Consider the following 27639-nt stretch of genomic DNA (forward strand, 5'->3'; position numbering starts at 1 on the left):
CCTACTTTTTGCTTCTGTACTTCTACTACTTCTTCCCTTTATTCTCTCTTCCACGCCCCCCCCCCTTTTTTTTCACTAAAAACCAAAAAACCTTGGTCTCAGCTTCTTTCAGGCAAATTGAGTTTGCTTTCTGTAGTACAATGTCTGCCCTTCAGGGTCTTTCTGCAAATCCTAAGGTACTTCTAGCTCTTACTTCCTTAGACCATGCAATAGAATGAGTCCAAGAGCTCAGGAGACAGCAGCTGTTCAAGCATGGGAACTATAATGTATTCAGTACTATTCTCTCCCATCTTGTTCTGCAAGCCAGCGCATGCCATAATACTGGCCTTTGATTTCAACTAGAGCCTGTTTGGATACTGAAGAGCTATAATGGCAGTGATGAGTTGGAAAAAATTCTTACCATGGTCAGGTCAGTTAAGGTTTATTTGTACACTTGGGAGCTGACAACTATTCGGACAAATACTGTTTGTGCTACTTTAAAAAGCATTACAAAGCAAGAAAAAAAAAGCTTTCACTCATCAATAATATTGCAATTGGACAAGAAAAGACTCTTCTTAAAACATCCCAGGGTTAAAAGCAGGGGACCTGTACATTGTGTTTTTGTTGAGATGAAAAGAGTTCTTGCTGACAAGATTTTCAAAGGGTTTCCGTCAAAGAACAATGAGGCTGTAATTGTTAGTGTTATTATTTTAGTATGAGCTAAGAAGTTCTGCAGTCTTAAGCCTGAGCAGATGCCAGAGTACTACGTTTGAAAAAGGTGTCATTAAACTTTTGTAACATTAATGTGGTATTAAACAATGTAATATTATGCAAAAATTAAACATCTGAAAAATTATTTCCACGGAAAAATGTTGATTCTCCAATGTTTGTCTGTACATGCAGCAAAATCAGATTATGTTGTAAATTGAAAAATAAATTTAACATCAGTTGTATGAGGTGAGAGTAAATCTAAGGCAAAATGCTAATAGAAGAAAGAAATAGCCATTTTATATAGCCACTGGTCCTACAGATGTTCAAACGGCTATTTAAAGGTCATCTGGTAATCTTCACTGGGTGAAAAAATGCAGAAATTCTTCTCATAGCTTTTGGAGAATTTTTACAGAGCCTTTGTCTTCACATTTCTTTCACTTAAGTTTTATAGATGTCTTTTCCTCATGCCCTTCTTAACTGGCTTTCTAGGCAGATTAAATTAAATATATTTGGCCTTGGTAACTAGAAACGCATATACATATGTAAGTCTGCGTACTTTGAAGATACCTGTTTTGGCCCTCTTCCTAGCACATGGCTTAATTCAATCATGCACTTTTTACTCTTTATTTTTTCATTCAGTTTGCAATCAAAATATGACAACAGAATTTTAGGTGTCAGTGAGATCCCAATCAAGAAATTCTTGTTATTCTGAGCCTTCTTCCACAGGTACATGAACTGACTTCCTATAGTGTTACCAACAATTAATAATTTGAATTGGGAAAGAAACAATTGCTGATGAGTTCTTCCTTCCCAGAAAGGTCAAACTGAATTCAGTTGGAGAAAAATTTAAATTACTTTGACCACCATAACTTGCTGTTTTCTGCATTCTTAGGACAATGAATATAGATTCCACTGGTCATGATTTCTCTTCCCCATATACTCTCTTTTGGAATGTGAAAAGACAAACTCCAGCTCTAATTCTCAATAATGATGTAATTGTCATGCTGGGATTTTTAAAAGTCATAATTCATCTTTCTTCTTCAGGATGATTTTCCTCACAAGTTCTGTAACATAAGGTCTTATTTCTTCAACAGAGACAGTAGAGTCCCAGGCCTTTACTACTTTCCCATTGGGGTCCACCAGGTATTTCCAGAAGTTCCAGGTTGGTTCTTCTCCTGTAGAATCTATAGGAAAAAAAAAAAAGAAAAAAAAAGGCAGAAACTTAGAAAACAAAACCACGTTAGCCAATTCCTGACATTTGTTCATGTCAATTTGATGATTACCCTCTCAGATGAAGAAGGAATGTAAAATTAAGGAGTTCAGTCTGCATAATAAGATTAATTTTCTAACAGACAGGGAGTTTTAACTAGACAGTAGCCCCCTGGAGACTGCTGGAAACAGTCAAGCTCGAGACAGATACTCAGACAGGAGAAAGCACTACAATCGGTGTTAAAGTATATGTGTGCATGTGTGTGTGTGCCTATGCTATATAGATAAATCTGAAACAGTTGAACAGTGATAGGAAAATTGAATTTGGCATAACGATACAGCTGTACCAGGACTGATTATTTGCTTGCTTATCCAGAATTTTTCCTCCAAAAGCACCCAGTATCATGTGCTTCAGAAGAATGTTTCAAGAAATGCTACATGAAGAAATAATGAATTACATATTTGCAGGAGGTTTCCTCCTAATCCTCAGCTACCACAGTTTTTCCCTCCATGACCTCATATTCATTTTACATGAGTCACATTCTTATTCTTTACTATTCTGCTACACGACTAACAAAATTTTCAGGGTTTTCAGTCAGACCAGGAGACTCATCTCACTAATAGCACAAGTACAGACGCTACAGACAAATTAGCATCTTTTTCCATTGATTATATGTTGGGCAAAATCTCATAAGGAATCAGAAGATATTTCAAAGTATCATCAAGACACAGCCAGACCTCCACTGTTGACTATCTTGTCATTATGCTACATAAATATGCTGGCTCCAGCAGCCTCCCTTTGCATGTGGACCAACAGGGAAACGGAAGTTTTGCAAGTTCTATGTGACATGTCTGCACTAACAACCCCACCAGGCAAAACAGAAATAAAGGTTGTGAAGAGGATTAAAGGGAAGTCTGGCTAGCAGAAAGATCCATTACAGACACCTGGAAGGAGCTGTGCTTGCGGAGTCAAAAATAATACTACAAAGACTCCTTTAAATTCAGTGGTATGTGGGAGAACACGGTGGTGCTAGAGAGAAGCATCATCGATTTGGTCCTTGCAGAATGCAGTACAGGTGGTACCATGTCATATTGGGCTGGAAGACATTTCCTTCACATTGGATGAAGACTGACATTTTAGTTTAGTATTTAAATGGTATTTAGAGCATTCGTTCAGTGCAAGAAAAGTAGTGCCTTGATATAGAAAGTAGTGCCTTCACAGAAAATATCCTGCTCTACAGTGCATTTTGTCAGCTGTCTGCTAAGAACCAGCAAAACCTCTTCAGGTCTCAATGCTAGCTTTAATGCAGATGGAGGAACTGTACAGTACAGCTATTCCAATGCTTGGCAAGGAATGAGGAAGGGAGTATTCAAGGACATCTCTTAGTGCCTGGTTTCACTTTTTGATTGTTGAAGTAAATTGTGTAGGTGCTTTTCTTCCACTTATCCTACAGCTCTTGAGATGAACCTTATAAATCCAACCTGCAGCAGTCGTGTCACAGGAGAAGCACTTAGGAGACTGAAAAGTGGAAAAAGGAAGATCAGGTGTTGTATACATACAGGAGAATATGTATTCCATGTAGAGATTTATTAGACTAGCTTTTACAGGGCATCTGTTATCATAGTGTCTTCATCCCTGGAGATCTCTTTAGAAGGTTAGACAAAGCTATCAAGGGTGACACAGAGAGAAATTCTGCCTTGTGCAGGAGGATGGACTACATGACTTCTGACCTCTTTGAGCCTGACAAATCTGTGCTAGGATTCTGTGAAGGTGGTCATAGATATCTTTTTTCTGTTGGATGGTATTTTGTGTCAGAGGAATTCTACACTGGGGAAGCAACCCTCCAATGTTCCAGCTTACTCACCAATTAAGTACTTGAAGGCAGGAATTGCACCAGCTCCGCTGACTGCTATTTTGCTGAACATAGGAAAGGAGGCACCGTAAGTCTTTCGTGCAAAACTCTCAATTTCTTTGTTAGTGTCTGGTTCTTGCTGCCCAAACTGATTGCATGGGAATGCCAGCACATTGAAATGATATGGGCCGAGGTCTCGCTGTAACTGTTGTAAGGCCTTGTAGTGGCTATCTGTATACCCACACTCACTTGCAACGTTGACAACTAGTGACACCTGAAGAACAAGAAAGAACAAAAAATGTGCTGCACATGTCAGTTTTCCAACAGGTAGGCTGGGATGCAGATTATTTTCAAAAGAGGAGAATGTCTAGAGAACTGTGACTGAACGCTTACATTTGCAACTACATCAAGTTCTGTTCACAATAGGAAATTTAATATTTCTTTTATGTTTTCCCATTTGGCAACCATGAAGATAACCAATAAACTGCTAAGCAATCTTAATTCTCAGTTTACCGAGAATCTATGTTTCTATGTTCTGCCTTTTGGATAGTTTCTAAGCATATTTAAAAAAAGAATACCCAGCTAAGATACATCAAGTTGCATGAAGGAAACTTGCAAATTAATGTATTTTTGGTAGTTTATTTATCTGTCGTGAAGCATCTGTTCTGCAGCATATTTCTGTGTACAGAATTTAATACTCATACAGAACTGTATGATCCATTTATCACTGCTAGTGTAGATGTCTCAGTCTGGAAGTTAATAGCGGCAACTACAAGATTTTGGATTGGTCTATGCAGTATGGACTGTAACATTTCTCATGATTTCTAGAGTAAATCTACTCAGTTGTAACAAAATGACAACAGTTTTTGCATAAAGCTTTACTGCCTCAATCAGAGATTCCAATAAGTGAAGACTGTGCCCAATATCCTTTTAAGTCATTCCTGTAGCTGATCATCTTTGACATCGTGCACATCGTGTCATTCAGACACTACCACCAGGCATGGATCTGCCTGCGCAGATTCAGCAGAGAGAAAGATGCCAAACACAGATGAGCACTACAGGAAAATAGAGGCCTATGTAAGGACAATACATGGTGGAACAGATTCTGCCAAGAATTTATTGGGGAAATTAAGTGTCTTAACCCTAAGCTGATACATATTACACAGTTTCTCAAGGTCTTGAAGATCTTTCCATTGTTTTTTGAGATATTGTATCCTTAAATAACTTCTAGAATTTATTTTTTGACATATAGATTTTATTATTCTTGCAAATTTTGTGTGAGTTGCCACTTGTTCTACATAATTGAAGTGATTTAATTATTTAATTATCATTAGATTATTATTTATTTAATTATTGAGTGGATTAAAGCTGAATGTCATAGATGTTAGATACAATGTGATTTTATTAATAAAAATAGCATTATGCACTTTATAGTGATGTTTCTTTTACATACAGATACATCCTATTCCTTTTTTTCAGACCAATTGGTAAGAGTCATAAGGCAATATAAATATTATAATACTAAAAATGTTTCTACCCACCTAGATTAAAGTCAGGCATAGTGCAGAAAAAGCAATATGATTTGGGAACTGAAATTCTGCCTGAGTTACTCTGAATCCAGTGGGTTTCTACAGATTATACATCAGCCCAGAAGCTGGTCCTTCATTCCCAAATTGCAAAAGAAGTTTGAATTCAATCAAAGTAGCCAACATATTCCCCAGTGCTAGTACAACAGTAGCTATTCACATTGGATCTTTCTACACGAGTTTGGAAGCTTAATAGAAAATAGCATGTTGGTTTCATTCTTGTCATGTGAGACAGCAGTGCTAAAGGAGGCAATGCTGCAAGAGGAAAGCCTGAAGCTCGGACACATTAACTGACCTGACCAAGTTACACAGCAAGTAGCTGCAGGGGAGGAAAAGGAAGTAAAAAACTTTGACTCCAGGTCTCACACTTCTGTTTTTGTGACCACTGGCTTTACTCAATTTAAACTTTGGATTCTAATGTTCCGTATTCCTATGTGTATGTTTTTATACAAAATATAAAACTAAATAGGAAATATGAAGTCAGTGCACCCAAGAAATTATATGGAAAATAAATTACTACACATGTTTGAGTTTTTAAATCAGAAAAAACACTGGCATATAAAAGCCCACAGTCTGGGTAAGGTATGGGATAATAAGATTAAATCCCTAGAAGGGGTAGAAATGAGTAAAGAAAAAGCTAAGGGGATATGTTGGTGTTCATATTAAGCACATACTTTGTGTATTTTGTACCTTCTATAGGTATATGGCTATATTTAAAGTCGTTTCAGAGTGGCAATGTTTTCCCCAGAATACAGATAATCTTACAAAGCAGAAGTTGATGTAATCTTCTTTGTGGTGTAGTGTGGCAACAGAATACAATCTAAGCAATCCCAGTACACTTGCATATGAAATATGATCTGGAGCCATCTAGCTAACTTCCAAAGCATCACATTCATTCAGACTATATTTACAAGCTCTACCTGAAATTTTAAATTCAGTCTTGCATAGTGACAACTGTAGTTTAGTATGATTGAAGCAAATATAAATTGTAACACTAAGAGTCGAAGTCACATGTAGTTCTTTCGTATAAAATTCTAGAGGGTTTTTTACATATAGTTTAAGACTGAGCATTCTCATGATGCAGAAGTATTCATATACCTTACTGTGTTCATATCTATTGGTACTTCATGTCAAATACAATGGTAATGTAAGAATTTACCACTGGAGGTTTGGGAGAAATAAGGTTGTGTAGGTATCATGTTCGTATTATAACAGATATGAAAGGTGACTTGCCAATGAAAACAATCAAGCTTTTATAACTTTTACTTGATTTTGAAGTTAGTAGGGCTTGAAAGAATTCACTCAAAAATAAAAATTTTAATTTACAGCTGTTTAAAACTAGTGATTACTCAGCACGGTGGTGAAAGGCATGAGAGCTCGCACTACAAATTGTGCAAACTTCCAAACATTCTCCCACAAAATAGGAGGAAGCACACACAGCATTTCTTAGAATGGCAGGCACTTTCTGCTTCTCTTTTTCCTTAGAAAAATGCATTCTATCACTGAACTTTATACCTTAATAGTGCAGCCCTCCTAAAAGTATAATTAGCATATATAATAAAAAACTTTCAGGATTTATTAGTATTTCATAAGGAATGTTTTAAACGATTGTTTAAAAGTCTTTACCAAGTTATTTTTCAAGTGTCTGGTACCAGAAGTGATTAAATGAGTTTATTTTTCTTGGTCTATATTTTATTTTTAATAAATAACAGGCACTCCTGTTCTCATGAAGAGACTGTACTTTGACTTCTTCTGAACTTAATTTGAACTTAATTGAACTTAATAATTTAAGTTCATTATGCCTCTTCACTGACTTTAGGCTCTGAGAGTGCAAGTAAAGTACACCACCTAGTGTGCAGTGCAAACAATTCATTCTGGACCTTACAAAAATTATTTCATTTAAGCTGAATTCTCTGTTAGCTGTTCTCTGACCTCTTAATACTATCCTTTCCTTCCCTTTGCTTAAAAACCCCATGCATTCTGGTAGCGAACTCATTTATTTAACACTGCAAAAGTATTTCTTGGTTTACCTACTGTTTACACCAGTGTACCTCCTTGAGGAAAAGATCCCTAGAGAGATTTATGAATCTGCTATCAGCTATCCTTTGTGGATCAGTTAGCAGAGACAGTAGATACTTAGGTTTTTAGACCTGGAGATTCTTAACTGGCTCCATCTGACTGATGGAAGAACTAATGACAAGTGTCAGATTACACCAACTCACAGAGTTGTTACCCTCAAGAAAAAAAAACAGGGATACTTTACACAGTAATTAAGTAGCTTTACTCTGTATTTGTGCACATTCAGTAATGTTACATTCTTGGATGGTAGAGAGCTGTGATGCAAAGTCCCTAGCATTACTTTCAACAGTAAAATAACACTTCACATTGTTATAATGCCTAATGCTTTTACATTATTGTAGTACCTTTGGTTCAAGATTTCCAAAGCACTGCGCTGACACTGCTTAATTACACCACAGCACACCATACTTAGCTGTGTGGTAGGTAGGCAGGCAGGTATGTATGTACAATTATACCTAGGTAGGTATAAACACAGCAGGGAACAGTTGATGCTTGGGAGTTCTGACTCCCAAACAGCTACTATTTTTGGTAAGAATACTGCCTCTTACAGCGTATCTGATAGAGATCATAAAATATAATTTTTATTGAATTAGACAGGTAGGTGGATTAGATGATAGAAAACTAATCTTATTTGGATCCTGTTGATTCTTTTCCAACCACACATCACTGCCCTTCATTTTTAATGTAGATGGGTCAACATCAGTATGGTAGCCTGGAAAAAGCATAGGAAGATGGCTGCCTTGCACAAAACAGTAGAACAGGAAGCATTCTGACCTATTTCACTTCTGGTACTCTTTTTTTTTTTTCAGCTGTAATAGCCCCCCCTTTCTCTGCTTTCAGGTAGACATAATATCACACTTGATTTTGTAGCATGTATGCCAAATTTTTTGCATTCTGGCAATATAATTTTTTACACCCACATAGAAAGGGAGAACTACCTCACATGTTTTTGATATTTTTATTAAAGTGGAGGATAGGTTATGTCTGTGCACATTTATTTCAGAAAAAAAAAAGTTCCTTATTTTTTTTAATTTTTGTTATTTCAGAATTGTTAGTACATTTCTTATTTATTATGTAACAGGGGGTACTTGTGATTTGTATCAAGACGCACTTGAATGGAAAATGAAATAATATCAGTCTTACTTTTTTTTACTATGAAAAACTGTCTCAAGGATTTGAATACGCGATACTTTATATTAATAATAGTTATTGAAGAAAGATTCTGCAAGTCATGAGTTGCACTGATTGTTTCTACTTAGCATGGCTCTTGTGTTTTTAGAATTAGCAGGCTTTTTTTTGTAATACTCTGGAAGCTTTTGGATTCTTTCAGTTCCCAGTTAGTTTCTTGACTACAAATTAAGTACTTATTTAACTAAATTAGTTGAGCAACTGAATTGAAGAAAATGTTTTCCTTATATCTGCCAGAAAGCTTAAGGCTGTTAAAAGCAGGTTTAGCAATTAGCGGATTATTGTTCCAGGGGCTAACTAGTGACTCACTTTCTTTGAAACATCAGCAGCACATACATAGTACTTAGATATTGTTTGCTTTCTTTTAATAGCTTTAAAATATTATGATAAGCCTACATCTTAACATTACTTATCTAACTGCAGATTTAAGTGGGTTTATTTTAAGAAATAAATGGAAGTTTTAATTAACCTTTGTCTACCTTGATATTGAGCTCTGACAATGTAATGGCAGAAAGGATGTGGTTTATTGCTATAATTTTCTTTAAAATTGTGCACATGCATTCTCAAACAGGAGCTAGCCTGAACATTAGCAGACTCTCTGAATGCAAATCTTTTTGTTCTGTACAGACGCTGGTCATCAGTTTTTTGGAATAAACTATTCTGTATGGCCTCGCAGAGATCCGGGAGTCCCATTCACCGATGGCATTACCTTTTCCCAGGTATGGCTCTAGAGCTCTCCCTTACAAAACCAGCCATGCCTCGAGAATGGGCTGGTATCATAGCGCCATTGGAGATACAGACACACATCCCTAACCTGGCATGTTCATGAGGTACCAGGGCAGGCTCTGCAGCTTGTTCCAGAGGGGATGAACACCCTCAGCTCTCTGCAGGGTGGCTGCAAGGAATTCCTCTGAGTTCCCCCTTTACTCCTTTCCATGTGGATTCTGGCCCTGAGGTAGAGAAGCTACAGGTGGTATTTGCTTATTTAGACAGATTTGCAGGTGACCTGCAAACAAAACATGCCCCAGTAACAAGATTTATTGACAGAGCCTTTAGAAGGAACTCCTGAAAAAAAGTAAATGTTGCTTAATATTAAATAGGTTCCATGGTTTTTCCAGTATAGATATTTGAGTGTGCATTGGACCAGTTCTGCTCTACCTGAATTGTGAACGGAGGGGGAGGAGGACTTTAGCCACATAAGATTCAGACCTCTCATTTGGTACAAACTTACAGGTATCTCGTTCTACTGAGCTCACAAAAGTGTACACCTGCTTCCATGGGCCTTCTCCGCCTTCCTGCCAATGTTTTAGTGACCTGCTGCTGTGGACTGGTGAGCTCAGACACCTCAATGAAGTACCTGAGGAGGGGGAAAAGTGGAAACACAAAGCTGGAGAATAAGGGTGAAAGTGAGAAGTGGGGCCTGCCTTTCTGTGCAGCAGCTAAGCTGTTGGACTGCCTGGCTGTATCACAGATGATGTGTCACCGGAGTGCTAGAGTGCTAAGGGTGGCAGTTGTGGGTTTCATGTTGATTTTAGCTTCTGTGATTTGTGAATGTGGCTATGAGAGCTTATAGTATGCACCCAGTGTGCTAACTTCCTTTTTCACTCTTCCACAGTTACTGACCATCCTTCCTAGATGGTCAAACCATTAAAAAAATATCAGGTTACACCTCAGGACATTGTTCTTAAAATGGAAAGGGAAGCTCTGCCTAGAACTCCTGAATGTAATATGTAAATGAAATTTAAAAGACATCATAAAAGTATATGTATGTCTAATGCACTTCACGTTGCTCTGTCACACTAAAAAGCAACAACTGGAATAGCACGGTGTTGCCGCAATTTCACTATACATTGATGTTAAAATAGCTACTTTATCATGTCTCTTGCTTTTTTACTAATTATGATGAAATCTGTTAACTCCATTAGCCACTGATTAAATCCCATCTTTTTTTTTTTTTTGTTTATGCAGAACATTAAAAAGGGATGGGACTCAAGTAAAAATAATTTAATAAAAGTCATGCAGTTAAAAAGCAGAAAAAATCTCCAAAAGTAAGTTATACAAAGGTACAAACTTCATGAGCTTCTTCGAATTTAACAGCCACCGGTGCAATTCATCCTGCTGACTGGAAGGCAGGCAGGCAGGCAGGAGGCATTCCCTGCCTGCCACGTCTACAGGCAGCAGCTGCAGCTGCACGAGAAGACGCGGACACACACAGAGGTTAGGCTGCAAGCGTTTTATTTAAAGAGTGCAAAGACCTATGGAGGGGTATCAAAGGAAGCATGCAGGCAACACTCCAAATCAGTTAAAGAAAAGTCGTAAACCCGAATCTTGCATGCGTGCACCAAGTTAATGTACAACCTCTCCACCCCCACTTGCTTTTCGCAGACATGCGAGGACTGGCTGGTTAGTGAGTCAGGGCGGGAGCTGCCCATCTCCGCGCAGACTTACCGAGCCCCTGTATTTCTCCAGAGAGACTAGTTTGCCCCTGATGTTTACAACTTTGAAAGTGTAAAAATCAGGCTCTTTCTGCTGCGTAGCGGAAAATGCTAAGAGCAGGAGTGCTGCAATTGCAAGGAGCATGGCTAGAGGGATGAGAAAAACTTTGGGGAAGGAAGAGGAAGGCTTGTGCTCCACACTGCCCTCAGGATCTAGCATGCTGCACGGCCGCGCTGCACAGACCCTTGCCACGCTAGGAAAGCGCTGCCGCAAAGAAAGGACTGCTGCAAACGGACCTTTTGCAACAGTCCGGCATCTGCAAAGGGTTAGGAGCTGTGTCCGTACCGACCTCAGGGAGGGTATTTATGGAGGGTTCAAACACTCTAAAATGGAGTGTTTCGTGGCGGCAGTGGCGTATTAAGTCAGGCCGTTTATAGGTACCAGACAAATGAAAGTGCAAGTTGGCTCGAGAACACTAATGCTGTATGTGTCTGTGGGATACCAGTCAGATTTAGAGATCTGCTTTTACTATGTCCTAGGAAAATCGGGGGTAGAGTTATTGTGATTTCTAATAGTTTTGCAAGTGCCTTTTTAAAGTATACTAACTATAGCATCTAGTAACTATGGTGTAATGTCAAAGGATAGCAGTGGCTTGGTTGCTGGTTGTTACCGATGCAAGTGCTCTGAACAAGAGTCACCTGTACAGTCAGCAACAACAGAATTACAAACGTGCCATGCTTGTGAAATGGAGCACCATTAGCCAGGCCTTCGGGAAATTCATCTCAGCATGCACCTGGTTGGTGAGAAGCAAGTGGCCAGACCGCTGGTCTCACCAGTGTGATCTGGGAGAAACCACATTACCAAAGGATAATATGGTTTTACCACAGAGGCATTAAGCACCAGGAACGGAATTTGGTACCAAAGCTTTCAGATATACAGAGACAAACAACTGCTTCAGTGCACTGATGCCCTTCTTGGGTCTGCAAGAAAAATAGCCATTTGTACAATTTACTACAAAGCCTGCTGGAAGAAAAGGATTTGTATATATAAAGTAACAATACAAAGCATTTGATGGTCATTGATTTCTTCTTGGACCGAGAAACTGGTCCTCCATGCCTATGATTCTGATAATTCTTGGCAAAGAAAAGCAAAATGTAGTGATTTACAGAAAACAATTAAGTAGCACATCCAAGGCATATTGGAAATCTATCTTTTGAAGAGCAAATTACATTTTGTAATCTCACTTCGTGGGGTTTTTTGTTTTTTTTTTTTTACTGAGTTTTGGTAGATTTTTGACATCTGGATCAAATTTGAACGGGTAATTCAAGCATAAGTGGCATTACTATAAGTGAAAAGGCCATGTATAACTAGTTGAAAAAATTAATTAAGTCTTTAAACATTTCAGTTTTTTAATGTTTTTATGTATTTCAGCTGAAGTAGACATCCAGCATCAGGAAATAACGCAATATGCTGCAAAAATATATAGATGGAAAATCTTCTACCATGTTGTCTATGGGGAAGGTGATACATCGTGCTAAGGATCTGAAGTTCTCATCTTCACAGATAAGCGCTATCTTTCTGTATACTTTCCTGGCTGTAGTATCAACTAAGAACCTTTCGTTTAGATTACAGTCAAGTATGATTTCCTCATTTTAGAAATAATCTAAGAAGCTTTACAGTTTCTTCAGACACAGATGGAGACAGAGAATAGGGCTTTAATATAGTATATACATTTAAATAACTTTTGAAAACCTAGTAAATCCTAAAAATAATTTAAAGAAATAATTCAAACTATGAAAATAATTCAGCATCAGCATTTTTTTTGCCAGAAAATTAAAAATTAATCTACAATACACTTTTAAATTTCTTGAAGTATAATGTTTTGGGTATGGGACTGAAAACGGGGCCTCATACTGCAACATGAGAAAAGGTTTTGCTCTGGAAAGGGACTTTATAAAATCTGCTTCCTACAGCTGTGTCATTGTTGTCCCCGATTTCTAGATAAAATTTAGTGGCTTTCTGAATTATATTTTCTCCTACAAATAGATCCCAGAATCTGAAAGTTTTTTGATCACTGGCACTGAATTGGGAACTCTTTAAATAATGGCCAGCTGGCAGTACAATTCAGCTTCCTCTTTTACTGCCATGTTTGTGTATTGCTCCCTGCAATAAAACATTCTTTAACATTGGCGAAGAAGGAATTATTGTTTCTAAATACACACAGAGACTATGTCAAAGACTGTTGGCTTTATGATTCAAGTTTTCAGAGCCAAGCTGCACTAACGTATCATATTAAAGTCTATCCAACTATTTGAACTAAATTTGATATATTCTAATAAACTGCAGCTTGCAGGAAAAATGTCAGTCAGGTTTGCAAACTGGTGTGTGTTGGCGTCCTAGCATGTCTAAATGTTGATCTAGGAGGACTGTGTCTGGTAGCAAGTGTAATTTAGTTACTTTTGCAGTTTACTCTTTGGTCTACTACACCTAATAAAAACCTTTGTCAAACAGGACTAGACTGAAACCACCACCTAGCTAACCTCAACTGTCCCCCAAACAGCATTGCAGCGCTGCAATTCTTGTCATGCTGACCTGGACTGGATTGGCCCATGTCCCTAAAGGTGAAAGCCCTGCGCTACATCCCATTAGCAATACCCTGAGCCACCCAATCCTCATTTCGTGAAATGTGAACTTCAGGTGAACCACAAAAAGCCAGATTAGCTCTAAAGGTTGCACTGACTTCCCAATACATTCAGAAGTATGCCTTGCCAGTATTTAGAATCCCGTATTACAGACTTTGCAACTTTTGTTTACCTATGTAGACTCTCTGAGGTGGTGTTTCCAGCACTGCTATTTACATTAATACTTTGCCTTGAACCCCTTTAGTGGCTCAACATTAATCTTTTATGCTCCTTGTTTTTCTGGAAGGGCCTCCTTAGCTTGGGCTCGGAAATGCCAACATGGCATTTCACTGCCAAGACGGGGTAGTATTGTACTAGATCACTGAGAGATTTGCCTTATACAGGCACTTGCCAATTTCCTTAGGTCACTCTCCAGCACTGCCAAGAGTCAGGCGGGCTGGCTCTTCTCCCCCGAGACCTGCAGAACTGCCAGCAGACTCGCTGGCCAAGGTGCTGTCCCTAGCTGCAGCGCGGGCCAGCTCCACAGCCAAGGTCAGGGAGCCAGGAGCCATCTGCCCCACCGTCCCTGTTCACCACAGGCTGCTTTGTGTGGAGCACAAGCGCCCTTCTCCACCAAACGGCAGCGTTGGGAGCAGAGAAAGGGGGGGAAAGCCCTGAGGAAGGGGGGAACAAGGCCCAGGCTACGCGTGGGGCAGACCCTCCCGGCGGGCCTCACCCTGCTCCGCAGGGCCTGAGGCCTTGCTTGCGTGCGTGCGTGTGTGTGTGTGTGGGGGAGAACGGCCGGGGATGAAAACGGGAAAAAACCTGGGGTGGCTGTGGGGGGAAGAAGGAAAAAACGGCGCCGCTTCTTCCCACGTCCCCGTTTCCTGCTGCGGCGCTGAAGGAGGGAAGCCCTGAGCGCCGGGGACGATGGGAAGGCGGGCGACCCCCAGCGGAGGGGGAGTTCTGAGGCGCAGGGGGAGCTTCCCCGGCGGCCGGGGCTGATCCGGGCCGGGTCAGACACAGCCGCCCGTCCGCCGCCACTGCCCCGCGCCGCCCGCCCTCGAAGCTCTCCCTCCCGCCCTCGCCCCACAATGCATCGCGCGGCGCGGCTGACATGGCGGCCGGGCCGGATTAAGCGGCTGGCGTCGGGGCCTCCAGCAGCTGGAGCCGGGCATGGCAGGGGCGCAGCCCCGGCACCCCTAGCGCCGCAGCCAGGTACCGGGCCTTCGGGGCCAGGGGGGCGCCGCCCCGCTCCGCGGGCCTCCCCCGGGGGTGGGGGTGGCCGGGCACGCTCTGCTCTCTCTCCCTGAGCGGGGCGGGGGCAGGTGGGCGCGGGGGGCGCTGCCCGCGCCGGCGCCCCCCGCCTCAGCCCGCGGCGCCCCGGCCCCGCCCGACCCCGCTGCCTGCGCCCCGCCTCGGCGGGCCCAGTGCGGCCTCCCGACCCCGCGCCCGCGCGGGCTGGCGCGCCGGGGCTGCCCCGCACGCCCGGCCGGGGGCGTCGGCGGTGGCCCGGGGGGTGGTGGGTGGTGGGGCGGCCCCAAGGTCAGCGGGGAAGTGGGGCCGGCCCCGCGGCCGCATCCGGGCGGGCGGGGGAGCCGAGGGCAGTGCCCAGCTGCGCGCCCGCCGGGCTGGAGCGGGGTGCCGTGCGGCTTGTTCTCCCGCCCAGTGGAGTGAAACGTTGTGGGGGGAGAGACCATTGCAGTTGGTGAGGCCCCCCGTGGAAATGCCCCCCCCGTCCCGGGCCGTCCTCGTGAGCTGTACCCCCCTCCCCCGCCGTTTCTTGCCAAAGCGAGAGGTTCTCCTTTCCGTGGGTTACGATGTGCCTGAAATGACACACGGGCATCCCTCCGCCTGTGTCTTTGTGCTCTTCTGTTGGCTTATCTTGTATACAAATACAGCGGAACGACTTTTCTGCTTTTGCAATATGTTGCAATTTGCCAGTTGGCTGGATGTGTCATATTACCTGAGGCCTTCTTGCTTTCACGGTTGTTTCTGGTTATATCAAAGGAGGATGAGCTCGTAACATGCCGAGAAACAACATAATCAGGTTTAGGTAGGCTTAGGCTAAGGTAGGGATTAGTACATTAAAAAACATAGTTGTATTTAAGTATGGATCTAATATTTATTTTTTTTTTGCATTCATACCACCTTCATGTCACTTGGCTTCCTGAGCACTGTGCCCTGGATTCAAGAGTCATTGCATTTGCTTGAAAATAGAGGATATGGTTGTTTCTAGTTTTGTTTGACCAGTGCTCCCAGTTTCAGTAGGTGCTTTTTGGATAGTCTGACCCCAGATAGTTATAATTATTCCTGTGACAAGAAAAGTGAGCCAGCCATGGAAGTATGATTTAATTACAATATCTGGCAGAAGGCACTGTATTAGGAGTGAGAGGTCTCCTTTACAAACATCAGTTTTGCAGTGAGCTTTTTAAATAACTTTTCTACTTAAGTGAAAATACCTTCATAAAACTAATTTCGGGATGAAATTACCGTTTCCCAGAACATACGTATTGGGATATGTTCCCAGAAGATATATACAGAGGGATCAGAAAGTTCCTTCTGTCTTCTGTTCTTGCACAGAAGACAGCTGGGACTTTTCTCTCCTGCCTCAACTAGCAGAAGGGAAGAAACTGCCAGACCCCACGGTGCACCTGCACGGTGTGGAGGAATTACCTGGCTCTTGCTCTGAAGGGAATTGCTGCTACAGGGAGAAAGAGGAGCAGGAGTTCCCTGTGTCCTACTTGAAAGCAAGAGATCCCTGGGGAGCTCCTCCTAAATGTCTGGTTGGATCTGCTTGCCAGAGTAATGGTTTTGGATTGTGTATTGGTAGCGATTTTGCCTAGCTCTGAGTATATCCTGTTTTCTAGTCGTAATGCTTGCTTTTGAAATTTTACAAAGTGTTTCTACTAAATTAACTTTATTTTTGTCCCTATCTTAATGAAATAATGTAATATTGGCACTAACTTGTACTGAGAACTCATAGAAAGAGGATCCTGCAATTTGCTTAGTGGATTAATTTGCGGAATGGAAGCAATCCAAGGGAAGTCAACATTTCCAATGCTTTTGGCACATTAAGACTGTATTGTATACTGTTTGATAAGTTGTTTAATTGTACATAAATGATAGATCAGTAACTCGTAAGTACAAGAGACTTACCTAAATTTAGTAACAATGCATATGAATATTACTGTTACTTTTTTTAAAAAAACAGGTGCATGCCTACATGTGTATGTACCCATACTGTATCCTTGGTTCATAATGTTGGTTCTGATGTTTTAGCAAATCTTTGGAAAAATTTATGTTCTTAGATGTTATTTTTTATTTCTGTTTATGTAGCAAATATTTTGAGCAAGAAGTACTCATAATTTAGGTTTTTTTGTGTCAGCAAAGCTTGACTTGGGAGTTTGGAATCAGTTTTGTGTTACAAACTGTTGTGACTCAGTGAGTGTGCCAACTGTATGGATGTATTCTTGACAACTTTTTCTGAAGTGGTTTTCAGCGGGTTTCTTTCAGTAGTGAAAGTGTTGGATCCTGTTAAGCAGATGTAAGGATACTGATGGAAGATCCATTTGCTTTAGCTGTAGTTTGTGAACTAGTTTGTGACTGGTATGAAGTAGTTCAAAGGCTGTCTAATTCAAATCCTGTCAAAGGATTAGAGTTTGGGTGGAGGGATCACTCTTGCTTAAATACCAGATCCTGATATATTTCTATGTCACAAGTACTTACTGTTGTATTTTTATTTTGCAAAAGCGTGAAGTATAAATGGAGGTTTAAGAATAAGATGGGTAAATTGAATTTCAGTGCATATCTGCCATTTAAGTCAGTTTCATGATCAGTTCAGGCCTCTGGAAGCTAGTTCAGCCTCTGAAAGGCTTTAAACTAGTGCTGTACTGTTTTTTTTTTTTCTAGCCTCCTCATCTGCATTCGTACAAATGTTGTGCTTCTGTTTTTTTTTAAAGTTAGAGCTACCTTGGATCAGTTTCCTGATCTGGTTACAGCATGTATCTTACAGCGTACAGCGACATTTGAGGCAGGTGGTGCCCCTCTTCTTGCTTCAGTGCTTGCTTAAGTTGATTGTGAAATGTTTGAAGGACTGTTACAGTAAAACCTGGGATCAGAACCAAAATGTACTAAAGCATTAGGGATTTTTACATGAAATACAGAGGTAAGGGAAGCCATTGTAACTTATTACACAGCTGGCGAGACAGAGAGGATGGCTTTCCAGAGTTTGGAACAGGAGTTACCAGCAGTAGTAGGTTCAGAAAGTGGTAATTCTTGGCGTTCGGTGACATACCTCTCCCTTACCTTCCCAGTGAGTCAGAACGTGTTGTAGACAAGACAGCAGGTGTCAATGTGAAGACAGGATAATCTGTAACGAGTACATCTTAGATGGATGTCCCATCCAGCATATTCTGCTCATTTCATTAATTAATTGTAAGATATTTGCACCTACATACGTTACTGTTTTGTATCAAGCAAAGCCTTCCCTGTTAATTCAGTTACTCAGTGGTACTTTTGTAATTCTGATGTAATCCTGTTACGTTTTTTTATATATATACACACACTTGTTTATCTAATGAGTACTCCTTCAAAGTTTTCAGTCCACCGTGTTGTAAACACTACATCAGAGCTTCCTACTGAGTTACGTAGCTTCACTAAGTCCAGAGTGCTAGTGTTGTTGTATCCCTGTTATGTGTGTTAAGTTTTGTGTGCACTGTACTAGCTTCCTTCTATATAGATTTTGGTAGTATTGTACTTACTAGCCAACCCTATAGCGTGTAGAAACAGGAAGATCTGAAACACTGTATAGCGCTTATGTTCATTACTAAGAATACTAATCAGTTTATTGCTGGTGGAGCCTGAGGCGCTTTAGTGGCCAGTAGTCTATGATAGTTTTAAGTAGTTTGGAAAACCATGAAGGATTGATAATAGTTTGTACTAAGTTACATCTAGCTCATAAAACAAACATAAATGTGTGATAACTTTTTTAAACTATTGGCATAGAATGTGGGAGAAGCTTAAATGGCTTGTAGAAGTTCTCAGATACAAAAATGGGCCTAAGACTGTAAATCATCCAGAAAACAGGAAACACCACCACCCCCCCCCACCCCCCCCCATTACATTAGAGCTGTCTGTAGACATTACCTGTGCTGCAATCTGAGCAGAGTGCAGAAGACAACCTTTCCTTTTGTTCCTGTCTGTGGCTGTAACCTTTGTTTGCTGAACTTCATTATGTTATTGCTAAGGGAGTTCAGCTGGGCTATATTTGTAATCAGGTGGGGGGGACTGAGGTTAATTGCCCCACTTACTGTTGAAAGGCTGACTGGGGAGATTTGAGCTTAAGGGACAATCATAATGGGACAGATAAAAGCAGGTCTCAGATAAAATACAGGTCTCTCTATCTCGAAGGAGGGAGTGCTTTATGGAAAGAGGGTGATAATAATTATGCTTGTAGTACTTTTGGTGTTTATATTTAATCTAGTAGTCCCTGGGGAAATGAAATTTATGAGACTGTTCTCTTTCCCTTAGTTGCTCTGCTGCACTTCTGTAGTTACTTTTGGACATTTCAGCTAGTTGGGACCAAATTTTAGATTATATTTGAGGTTATGTCAAAAGATCATTGAGTTTCTATATATTTTCTGGAAAAATCATGCCTCAGTAGAGGATGGGTCTCTGCTGAGGGGGAAGCAGGAGGAAGTTATGTTTCTTCTTAGGAAAGTAGCGAAGAACCAGTCAGCATGTATGTTCCTTCAGCTACAGCACATCTCCACTTGCCCAGTGGGCTGTGATTGAGAGTGTGATGGGGGAGCACAAATGACGATAGGAAACCAGGTATATTCAGTTCTGCTGCTAATGAAATGATGAAAAAAATAAATGCTTTGCAAAAGGGCAACTCAGAATGCAAGAGCTCACAGTTTAACTTGGTCTTTGTCTTTGAAGAGGCCTGTTATGGCAAAGTCTGACCCAAAATGTATGCTTTTGAAGGAGTAAAATAGTGTTGAACAAATTGAGAGGAAGGAGTGGAAGGGCAAATGGATAGAAACGTCTTCATGAAAGTGTGGTGGTTGGTTTTGTGCCCCCCCCCCCCCCCCCCCCATTTGGAAGTAAGCATTACCCTGAGTTTTTGCAAATGCAGAATTTTCTAATGCTAGTGTGAGAGGAGGAGGAAACAAAAGAAACTGGCAGAAATGAAAGTGAAACAATCTGTTCCTTCATTTTGTGAGCCTAAAATGAATTCTACAGTAGTGAAATTGAAGCTGATTTTAAGCATTTTTAAAAATTTTGATTGTTGTAGATATGTATAGGCTTGATAATTTTCTGGAGTTTGAGGTCAGATGGTATCTTGTCTAACCTCAAGCTGTTGTATTTCAGCCAGGTTATTTTTCTACAAAGAGCCAAGAGTTGAACTAGATTTCAGAGGAGTAACTGGCACTGTACATTCAGAAAGCAGGGGAAACCAAGTCCCCTGTAACACCAGGATACTGAATAAATGAAATATGCTGAAACGATTTCAACAGGTTAATCATACCGCACTTTGCAGATGCAGGTGAAAAGCTTTGGTTTTGTTGCCAGCTTGCCTGGAAGAAAATTATTCTTTGATTCCAGGTCTGGCAATTTGGTATGAGCCTGAGCTTGTGAATAAGATGTGCTCTCCAGGTTTCTAGAAAGATGCCACCTCAGCACTGATTCACTCCACTCTAGTGTTTTGTTCCCAACCATGTTACTCTTTTCGGAGGCTTTCCCTCCTCCCTTTTCCTGCTCTGCCTTCTCTCACCTGTAGATGGTCAATATCTCCCAGAAGAAGGAGGATCTTTTTGAAACTCAGGTTTAGTATTGGTCTCTCTTTTTTTTTTTTCTTCCCCCCCCCCCCATGTTAAGTTTAATCAGTTCATTTACTTTATAGTTCTTTGTGAGACGGCTAACATGGTTACTATTGAGTGTGTTACAGCAGTTTAGATTGTTTTTTGTTTGATAAATCATTTCAGTATTAAGGAACAAAAGAAAAAAAGAAAAAAGCCAAAAAATCCCCAAGTACAACAGCATTATTATTCCACTTGCATTTCAGATTCTGAATTTCATTGTGGAGCTCTTTTTTTTTTTTTTGTACAAAATGTTATGTTCTTAGGAAATTTCATGACCTATCTTTATTAATATTTCTCAGGAAAAAAGAATATATCTGTGATTTTTAAGGTTAACTGCTTGCATTTGATTACACTCACTCTCCTAATATGTAACGTTATCACAGTACTCAATTTATTAGCTGAGTTATAAAGATAGTTTTTATTAGTTTCCTTTGTTTTCTCCAGTCACATTTGTACCTTTGATTAAAGGTAATATATTCTCCTTGAATATATAACTGTGTATTTTATTGAATGGGTGGGATCAAATAATTTGAGCCTACAACAGAATTTTTGTGGATTTTTCTTAAACTTTCTTGCAAAATGTGAATAAAAATTTGACACTTACAGAAACTGAGCAAAATGAAGCCCCACTTTTCTTCCAATGCTGGAGTTTCATGGTAGCTTTAAGCTGGAAGTGGTACAAAGAGAAGTTGTCCCCACCCTACTCGTTGTTTGTTACTACCAGCTCCTGCTCCTCCTCCTCCTCTTCCCTTGTGCCAGCTTTATGTTAAGCTGGATTGGTTTTCCGGTTTTGTTCCTGCAGAGTTGCACAAGGGAGGAAGCAGCCCGAGGAGTGGGAGTAAGTAGCTGGGGTTGGAGAAGAGGTGTTATGGCTTCTGTCAGAGTTGGTGCCTGTGCTCCTTTTCAGTGATTGTGGAAGCGTGGCCTAGGTGTTCTCCAGTCCAGAGTTAAAGGGTGGTGTGGATGTCAGAGACGAACCAGAAATGAAAGTGGAACTGATGAGTGTGTGGGTTTTTTGTTGTTTTGTGTCCCCCACCCCCCCACCCCACTTCAAGTTGAGCAACTAAAACATCAGGAGTAGTTAAAAATTTGAAAAATCCTACTCTCCTTTCTCTTTTAGTTACATTTAAAAAAATCACAGTAGAGTACAGTTTAAAGATAGCAACATCCTGTATGTAGGTATAACATTGCACCAGTCTATAGAGCAGTGCTTTAAACTACTAGTGGTCGGAGACTAGAATAATTTAGCCAACCTCTGGGGACCCTGGGCTCTTCTTGCCACACTGAGGCTTGAGCAGTGCTGGTACAGGTGGGCAGTAGTTCCTGCTGCTGAGCTAATAAGAATTGCGATGGGAAAGACTGACTGCAGTCCAAAGGCAAACACTATTCAGTATTTTTGACTTTTGGTCTAGAAGTAAGAGCCAGGTGTAATCAGTGTTTAATAGAAAATAGTTGAAATATTAACTAAACGTATTTGATCTCACAAATATGTTGCCATTGGAATGAATTTAGGAATACAGATTTTTTTTTTCTTTTTCAAGTTTAATATTTTACTAAAGACTGTGATGCTAACATTAGCTTCATGAAAATTCTTGTGGGTTTTGTTTCTTTGATTTTAATTTTTGAAAGCTAATATGTATTTTTAATTCTGTCGATAGAGGCTTAAGATAACCATTTTTAATATGTGCTTTATGTCCTGAAGTATTCTCTGATTTGTGTCTCTCTAAAGTGAGAGCGAGAGATAGTAACTACGTTATTTAGTTCCCCCCCCCCCCCCCCCAAAAAAAAAAAAAAAAGTGTTCTTTATACTGGTAATAGTCAGAAAGTGGATTGTTTTGTGTTTTGTTTTTTTTTTTTTAATGAGATGTTTTAATCTGATCCTTTCTTCTAGTTCATATTATTTAAGTACAAAAGTACATTGTGATGCTTCTAATAGTTGCAATTCATTGACTTTTCTATTATTCCTTTTCTTCACTAAATGGTAAGCTACTTATTTTGATGGGTTCTCTAAAACCCAGAATTTTCCATGTATCATGCTTTTACCTACCAAATATGTAACTGGATAGGAAAGAGAGAAACTCTGAACTCCATATCTTGCTGTAGTTTTATAAAATTTATTTTCTACTATGTCTAATACTTCATTCTTCTAATTTTTTTGCTATACCAAGGTTATTTAAAAAAAATCCAAATTCTTGTTACAGATTGCGCCTTCTTTTTCTATATTAGTAAGAGCAGTTCCTTACAAACAGACCTACTTATTCATGCTTAGCTTCCCATTGCAAAAACAATCTTCGAGTTGTCTCCAACATCAAGCTCAGATGATATACCACCTAAAGGACTGAGGTTTAGATAAGTAAAGTTAATCTGCAGCTTCACAAAGTATTTACTCTTTGTGGGTTTTCTTGGCTAAGCAAAATCTTTTTAATTGATGGCAGTTAACTTATACCAGAATTGTATGAGTCGGAAATATCCTTTAGTATCTTATCTGAGAATACAGGTGATAGGTCAGGTTTATTATTCATACTTTGAGCTAATTCTCAATACTTTTTTTTAAAAATCAGTTAATAAAATGGAGCTCGCTTGCTGGAAACTGAATTAGTTTTTTCTAGTGGCTAACTTGATCTGTATTTTTATTGAGTGGTATTTTTTAGATGTGTTTAATTTTTCTTTTTCTTTTTTCTTTTTTTTCCCCCAGTGTAGTTGCAGACATCTTAGTTATTGTTTTCTTCAGAAAGCCAAAAATAGGAAGCAAAGAAAAAAGCAAGCTGTTGGCAAGTTTATCACTGAGGTTTTTTTTGCAACGTTCTGCCATTTTTTGTCTCTTCATATCCCCTCCTCTTTTAAATAGGAGTCAAGATGATAAAAATTTTCATGAGTTTTACTTAATACGGATGTATTATGAAAATTTACTTATGCCTGTGGGGGGAATGTGCTTCCTATAATAATTTGTAGTTACAATATTCTTTAGGGAGGTTTATTTTAATGTGTTGTAGACACAGAGCTTTTTTCCTTCAGTCTAAAAATGTCTATCATCATTTCTTCAGTAGACAATCAGCTACGATCCTTGCCTGCACAGTGGATTTAAAATCAACTGCAAATTGCTGAAGAATTGCACTTCAAGTGGTCTCGAGAGAGGAGAAGCAGGTCTTCACTATAATGGAAGAGGCCAAGAGCTCAAAGAATGGAAATCATGACCCAAGGAAGTCTGTCCGTCTTGTTTGTGAGGAAGGCAAAGCAGTCAAAGTTACAAATAATCAAAATTATAAACATAATAGAAATGACAAATCTGTGAAGGATGTTGGGAGAAGTTCTCCAAGTGGGAATAGCAGCAAAAAAAGTAAACAGAATGAAGTTTGTTCTGAAAAACAAGGAGAAAATAAACCATGCAAAGCAAATAGTTGTATTCCTGGAACTAAAGATGTGGGGACAAACATTCAGGATCGAAGTCATGGAAAAGCAAAAAAACTTTCTAATTTATCACCAGCAGTGGAAAACCTGAAACAGACAAAAGCTCAACCAGTGGGAGAAAACTTTTCAGGCTCCCATGTTTCAGGGAATGGGATCAGTATGGAAAGCTTAACAGTGACACAGAAAGGGAAACTGGTGTTGGATAATCCACTGGGAGTTCATACTTTGAAGACTAGTGTTGATCAGACTGGTGATCCTGGTAAGACTGCTTCAGATCAAAGAAAAATGGAACGTAAGCCTGATGACTTCAGTGAGTATTATTCAACACTGCTTTATTCAATTTTCTTGTGGTAAAATTGTTAACAATCTGAAATAGGCTTTCAAACGTTTCTATTTGCATATTTTTTCCGCATATAGTAAGTTGCTGATTGCATTTAGAGAGAACGTACTATTAATACAAGCATATTACTTAGAGAATAAGAGATTATGATAATAGCTGTCCTTTTTTCTCCTAGGCCCAAGGACCTAAAGACCTAAAGATCTTTGCAAAATACTTAGTGCATGTGGGTTTCAGGCAATTTTCTGAGTATAGTGTCTTGGGAGGGGGGAACCTGACATAATATCATGGCCACTTAATGGAAACGCCAGCTATTACTGCTTTTCACAAAGATCAGGGAAAAATCTGCAAGAAAAGTGTTGGGTGTTTTTTTTTAATAAGGGGAAGTTATTAACTTTTTTTTCTTGTGATTGTTGTCCTCTTTTTGTTACTAAAAGTGATTAAACCATGTTTTGGCAGATGGCGTCTTGATTTAGGGAGGTTGGGAATATGTACCATCCATCAGTGGTTACGCTTAGGAGTGTCCAATTCTTACACATATTTTTAAACTTCAGAATTAAATATATGGATCAGGCTTTGTCTCACTACAGGTTAATTTCTTAGTTCAGGATTTGTCACACTTTTTCAGAATGAAGCTTTTTTCTAATAAAAATGCTGTTTTAAGACAGCGTGCCAGTGCAGACCTCCTCTTTTAAGTATTTCCCTCTATTGCTACAGCAGTTGCTTGTATGGAAATACTAGGCAAATATTAAAGTGCCTATTTTTTTAGCTATCTTAATAAAATTTTAACCAGAAAACCAAGTTGGAATGGCAGCATCCTGTGATCAGTCAGTTCTTTGTAGACCACCGTCATGTACTGTAGGGACCATCTGTCACTGAGAAACCAGGACTTGAAAACTTGCTCAGTTTTGATTCCTAGCTAGTCTAGGGGTACAGGCCTCATTTGAAAGGAAAGAAAAAAGAGAAAAACAAAGAACCCACAAATAACCCTCACTTTTGCTGATGTAAAAACTACTGGAATAATTTAAGGTGTAGATGTTTGTACAGATTAGTGGAATATGAACAAATCATAGGCATCTTTCAGAATTGACCTGTGTGTTTGTGAGTAGCAGTGTTCCAGAACCCCATGGTTGCTAGCAGCGAGCAGCAAGGTGTCACAGTGTGTTCAGATGTAACTCCAGCAGCCTCCTAAATTGAGAGGTTGAAATGCTTGGTGACTGGCTCTGTAAGATCATTTGGGTGAATGTCTTTAAGTCAGTTTTATGACTGTTTCCTTAACAAAATGTATTGTGTAAAAAGTTTTAAGCTTAATATTGCATATTTCTATTACAGTAGAGCATCAGGATCTCATGTACTCTGGTCTGCATAAAAAAAAAAAAAAAAGCCCTTTCTTACCTTGAAGAACTTACCAGGGACTGTGAAATTATGACTGAAACACAGAATTAATCTACCTTTCTCCTTTCCACCTCTTGTTGATAGCACTTTTAGTAGCAGACTAGTCTCTAAAGTCTCCAAAATACTGGCTAACATACTGGAAAATTCTAATGTCTAAGGTGATTTTTGGCTAGCCTTGGACAAAAAACTGGAATGTAGCTCTAATTTGCGTCCAGCTCCTTAGTGAGATGCTCTTAACTGCTCTGTACTCTAACTTTCACTTTTCTTCTCCTTGAGTTACTCTGAAGAAAATAACAATTTCTTTCTCTAGGTAAAACACAGAATTCTGAACCTGCTAAAGAACATACTTTGGAAGCGGATTATTTAGAAAACACCAGTGTTATTGACGAATCTAACCTGACAGCTGAACAGCAATTAGGATTGAAACAAGCTGAAGAACGCCTGGAAAGAGATTATATCTCCCGACTTGAAAAAGTAGGTTGAGTTATTGGATAAAAAAGAAAATAGGTGTCGTCTTTCATTACCATCACCATATTTCTGTTTGGGTGGTATTCCTGCTAGAGCCTGTTGCCTCTGTTTCTTCTTCATAATGAATGACTTCGGTGATCTAAGATATTATCCCTAGTAGTTGACCAGTCATTCATCATGGCAGATGGTATAGATTGGAAACTTACTGCTCCTTTTGTGGCACATGTAGCCTTTGTGGACCAGGATTTTTTAATTCTGCAGACCGTAAAGGTTTAAATTTCTGTTACTTACCTAAGATTTTCTAAAAAGTCTGGTTATCTGGAAACTCAAAATACAGGATTGAGAGGAACCTTGCGCTGTCGTCAGTATATTAGCCTTCCACCAGTCCGAGTCACCTATATTGAAGATGACTTCTTAAAAATGTTTGTCTCAACTATTCTTAATGTTATGTCCAGTGAAACAAATTTTGAAGTCAGTAGAGGTAACCCAGAAGATTTTCTTAATGTCTAATGTAAGGTCTCTTGTAGCATTTTAATCCCTCGTACGTTGCCCCAGGAAAATAAACATAAGTTTATTACCTTTAAAAGCAACTTTATACACATTTGAAGATCATTACCATTCCTGCGGTCTTATCATCTTTAGACTCACTCTTTGTTCTCTGTTCTTAGGGTTTGGTTTTTTTTAGTTACTTGTTCGTTCCTGTTGCTTTTCTGTAGGCATCCACCATGTAACTGGTGTCCAAAGTTGGACATGCAATTTCAGCTGAGGTCTTACATATAAAGAGGAAAGCTGACTTCATCTGTCTGAAATACAGCATTTGTGTTTAGGATCTCTGCTTTTTTTAGCAGCAATAGGATGTTGGCTTATAGTTTGACCAGTAATGATCCCCATATCCTTTTCTTAAGAAATGTCCAATCTCATGTTCACAGCTCTGTATCGTTTGCAGTTGATAATGTCTAAGGAGGAATGGTATTTTGCTTTGATACTATTTAATTGCAGCTTCAATTTCAATTCAGTTTCTCTAATCTGTTGTGATCGCTGAATTTTTGTCATCTTGTGTCTTCTGTAACCTCTCCCAACTTGTTATCTTTTGCATTTGTAGTCAGCACACCTTCGAATGTATTTCCTAAGTCTTCAACCAAAATACGAATGTTTCTGACCGCAGAAGGAGCCCTGTTGAAAAAGATTTGGCACATGCTTTTAGGCTGGTGTTGAACCAGTCTAGATACATGCGCTCTGAGGACAGTTTTCTGAGTAGTTTTGCTCCCACCTTACTGTTCTTTATTTAGATAGTATTTATGATCTCCTTTTGAGACTGATACTATGACAAGTGACAAAAACTTTGTAAAGTTCAAGATGCAACATCTGCTGCTGCTTCTTCAAGCTCTATGATTTTACCCTTTAAAAAAGCAACCCTAAAATTGGTTTAGTACAATTTATTTATAACGGATCAGTTATACTTATGACTTGTTTTTTTCCTATGTGCTTATTAATAATTTATTA

General features: G+C 39.6%; 2 protein-coding genes across 4 annotated transcripts in view; one reads left to right on the forward strand and one right to left on the reverse strand.

Annotated features, from left to right (window-relative positions):
- Positions 1 to 965: 965 nt before the first annotated feature.
- On the reverse strand, positions 966 to 11302 carry GPX7 (glutathione peroxidase 7). Its single transcript, XM_075097612.1, has 3 exons — positions 11054 to 11302; positions 3765 to 4026; positions 966 to 1874 (listed from the first exon to the last, which is right to left on the reverse strand). The coding sequence occupies exons 1-3, from the start codon at positions 11258 to 11260 to the stop codon at positions 1711 to 1713; spliced, it is 633 nt and encodes a 210-aa protein (XP_074953713.1). The 5' UTR covers positions 11261 to 11302; the 3' UTR covers positions 966 to 1710.
- A 3276-nt stretch (positions 11303 to 14578) lies between these two features.
- TUT4 (terminal uridylyl transferase 4) overlaps positions 14579 to 27639 on the forward strand; it is a 50879-nt gene continuing 37818 nt past the window's right edge. For 2 of the 3 annotated variants that reach the window (XM_075097613.1, XM_075097615.1), the window contains exons 1-3: positions 14579 to 14880; positions 23573 to 24246; positions 25979 to 26142. In XM_075097613.1, coding sequence (XP_074953714.1) covers positions 23685 to 24246; positions 25979 to 26142 — 726 coding nt within the window. In that variant the 5' untranslated portion in view covers positions 14579 to 14880; positions 23573 to 23684. The remainder of the gene's footprint in view (positions 14881 to 23572; positions 24247 to 25978; positions 26143 to 27639) is intronic. The other variant, XM_075097614.1, reaches the window with a different exon arrangement.

The sequence above is a fragment of the Phalacrocorax aristotelis genome, chromosome 6 (assembly GCF_949628215.1).
Source record: "Phalacrocorax aristotelis chromosome 6, bGulAri2.1, whole genome shotgun sequence".
NCBI lineage: Eukaryota > Metazoa > Chordata > Aves > Suliformes > Phalacrocoracidae > Phalacrocorax > Phalacrocorax aristotelis.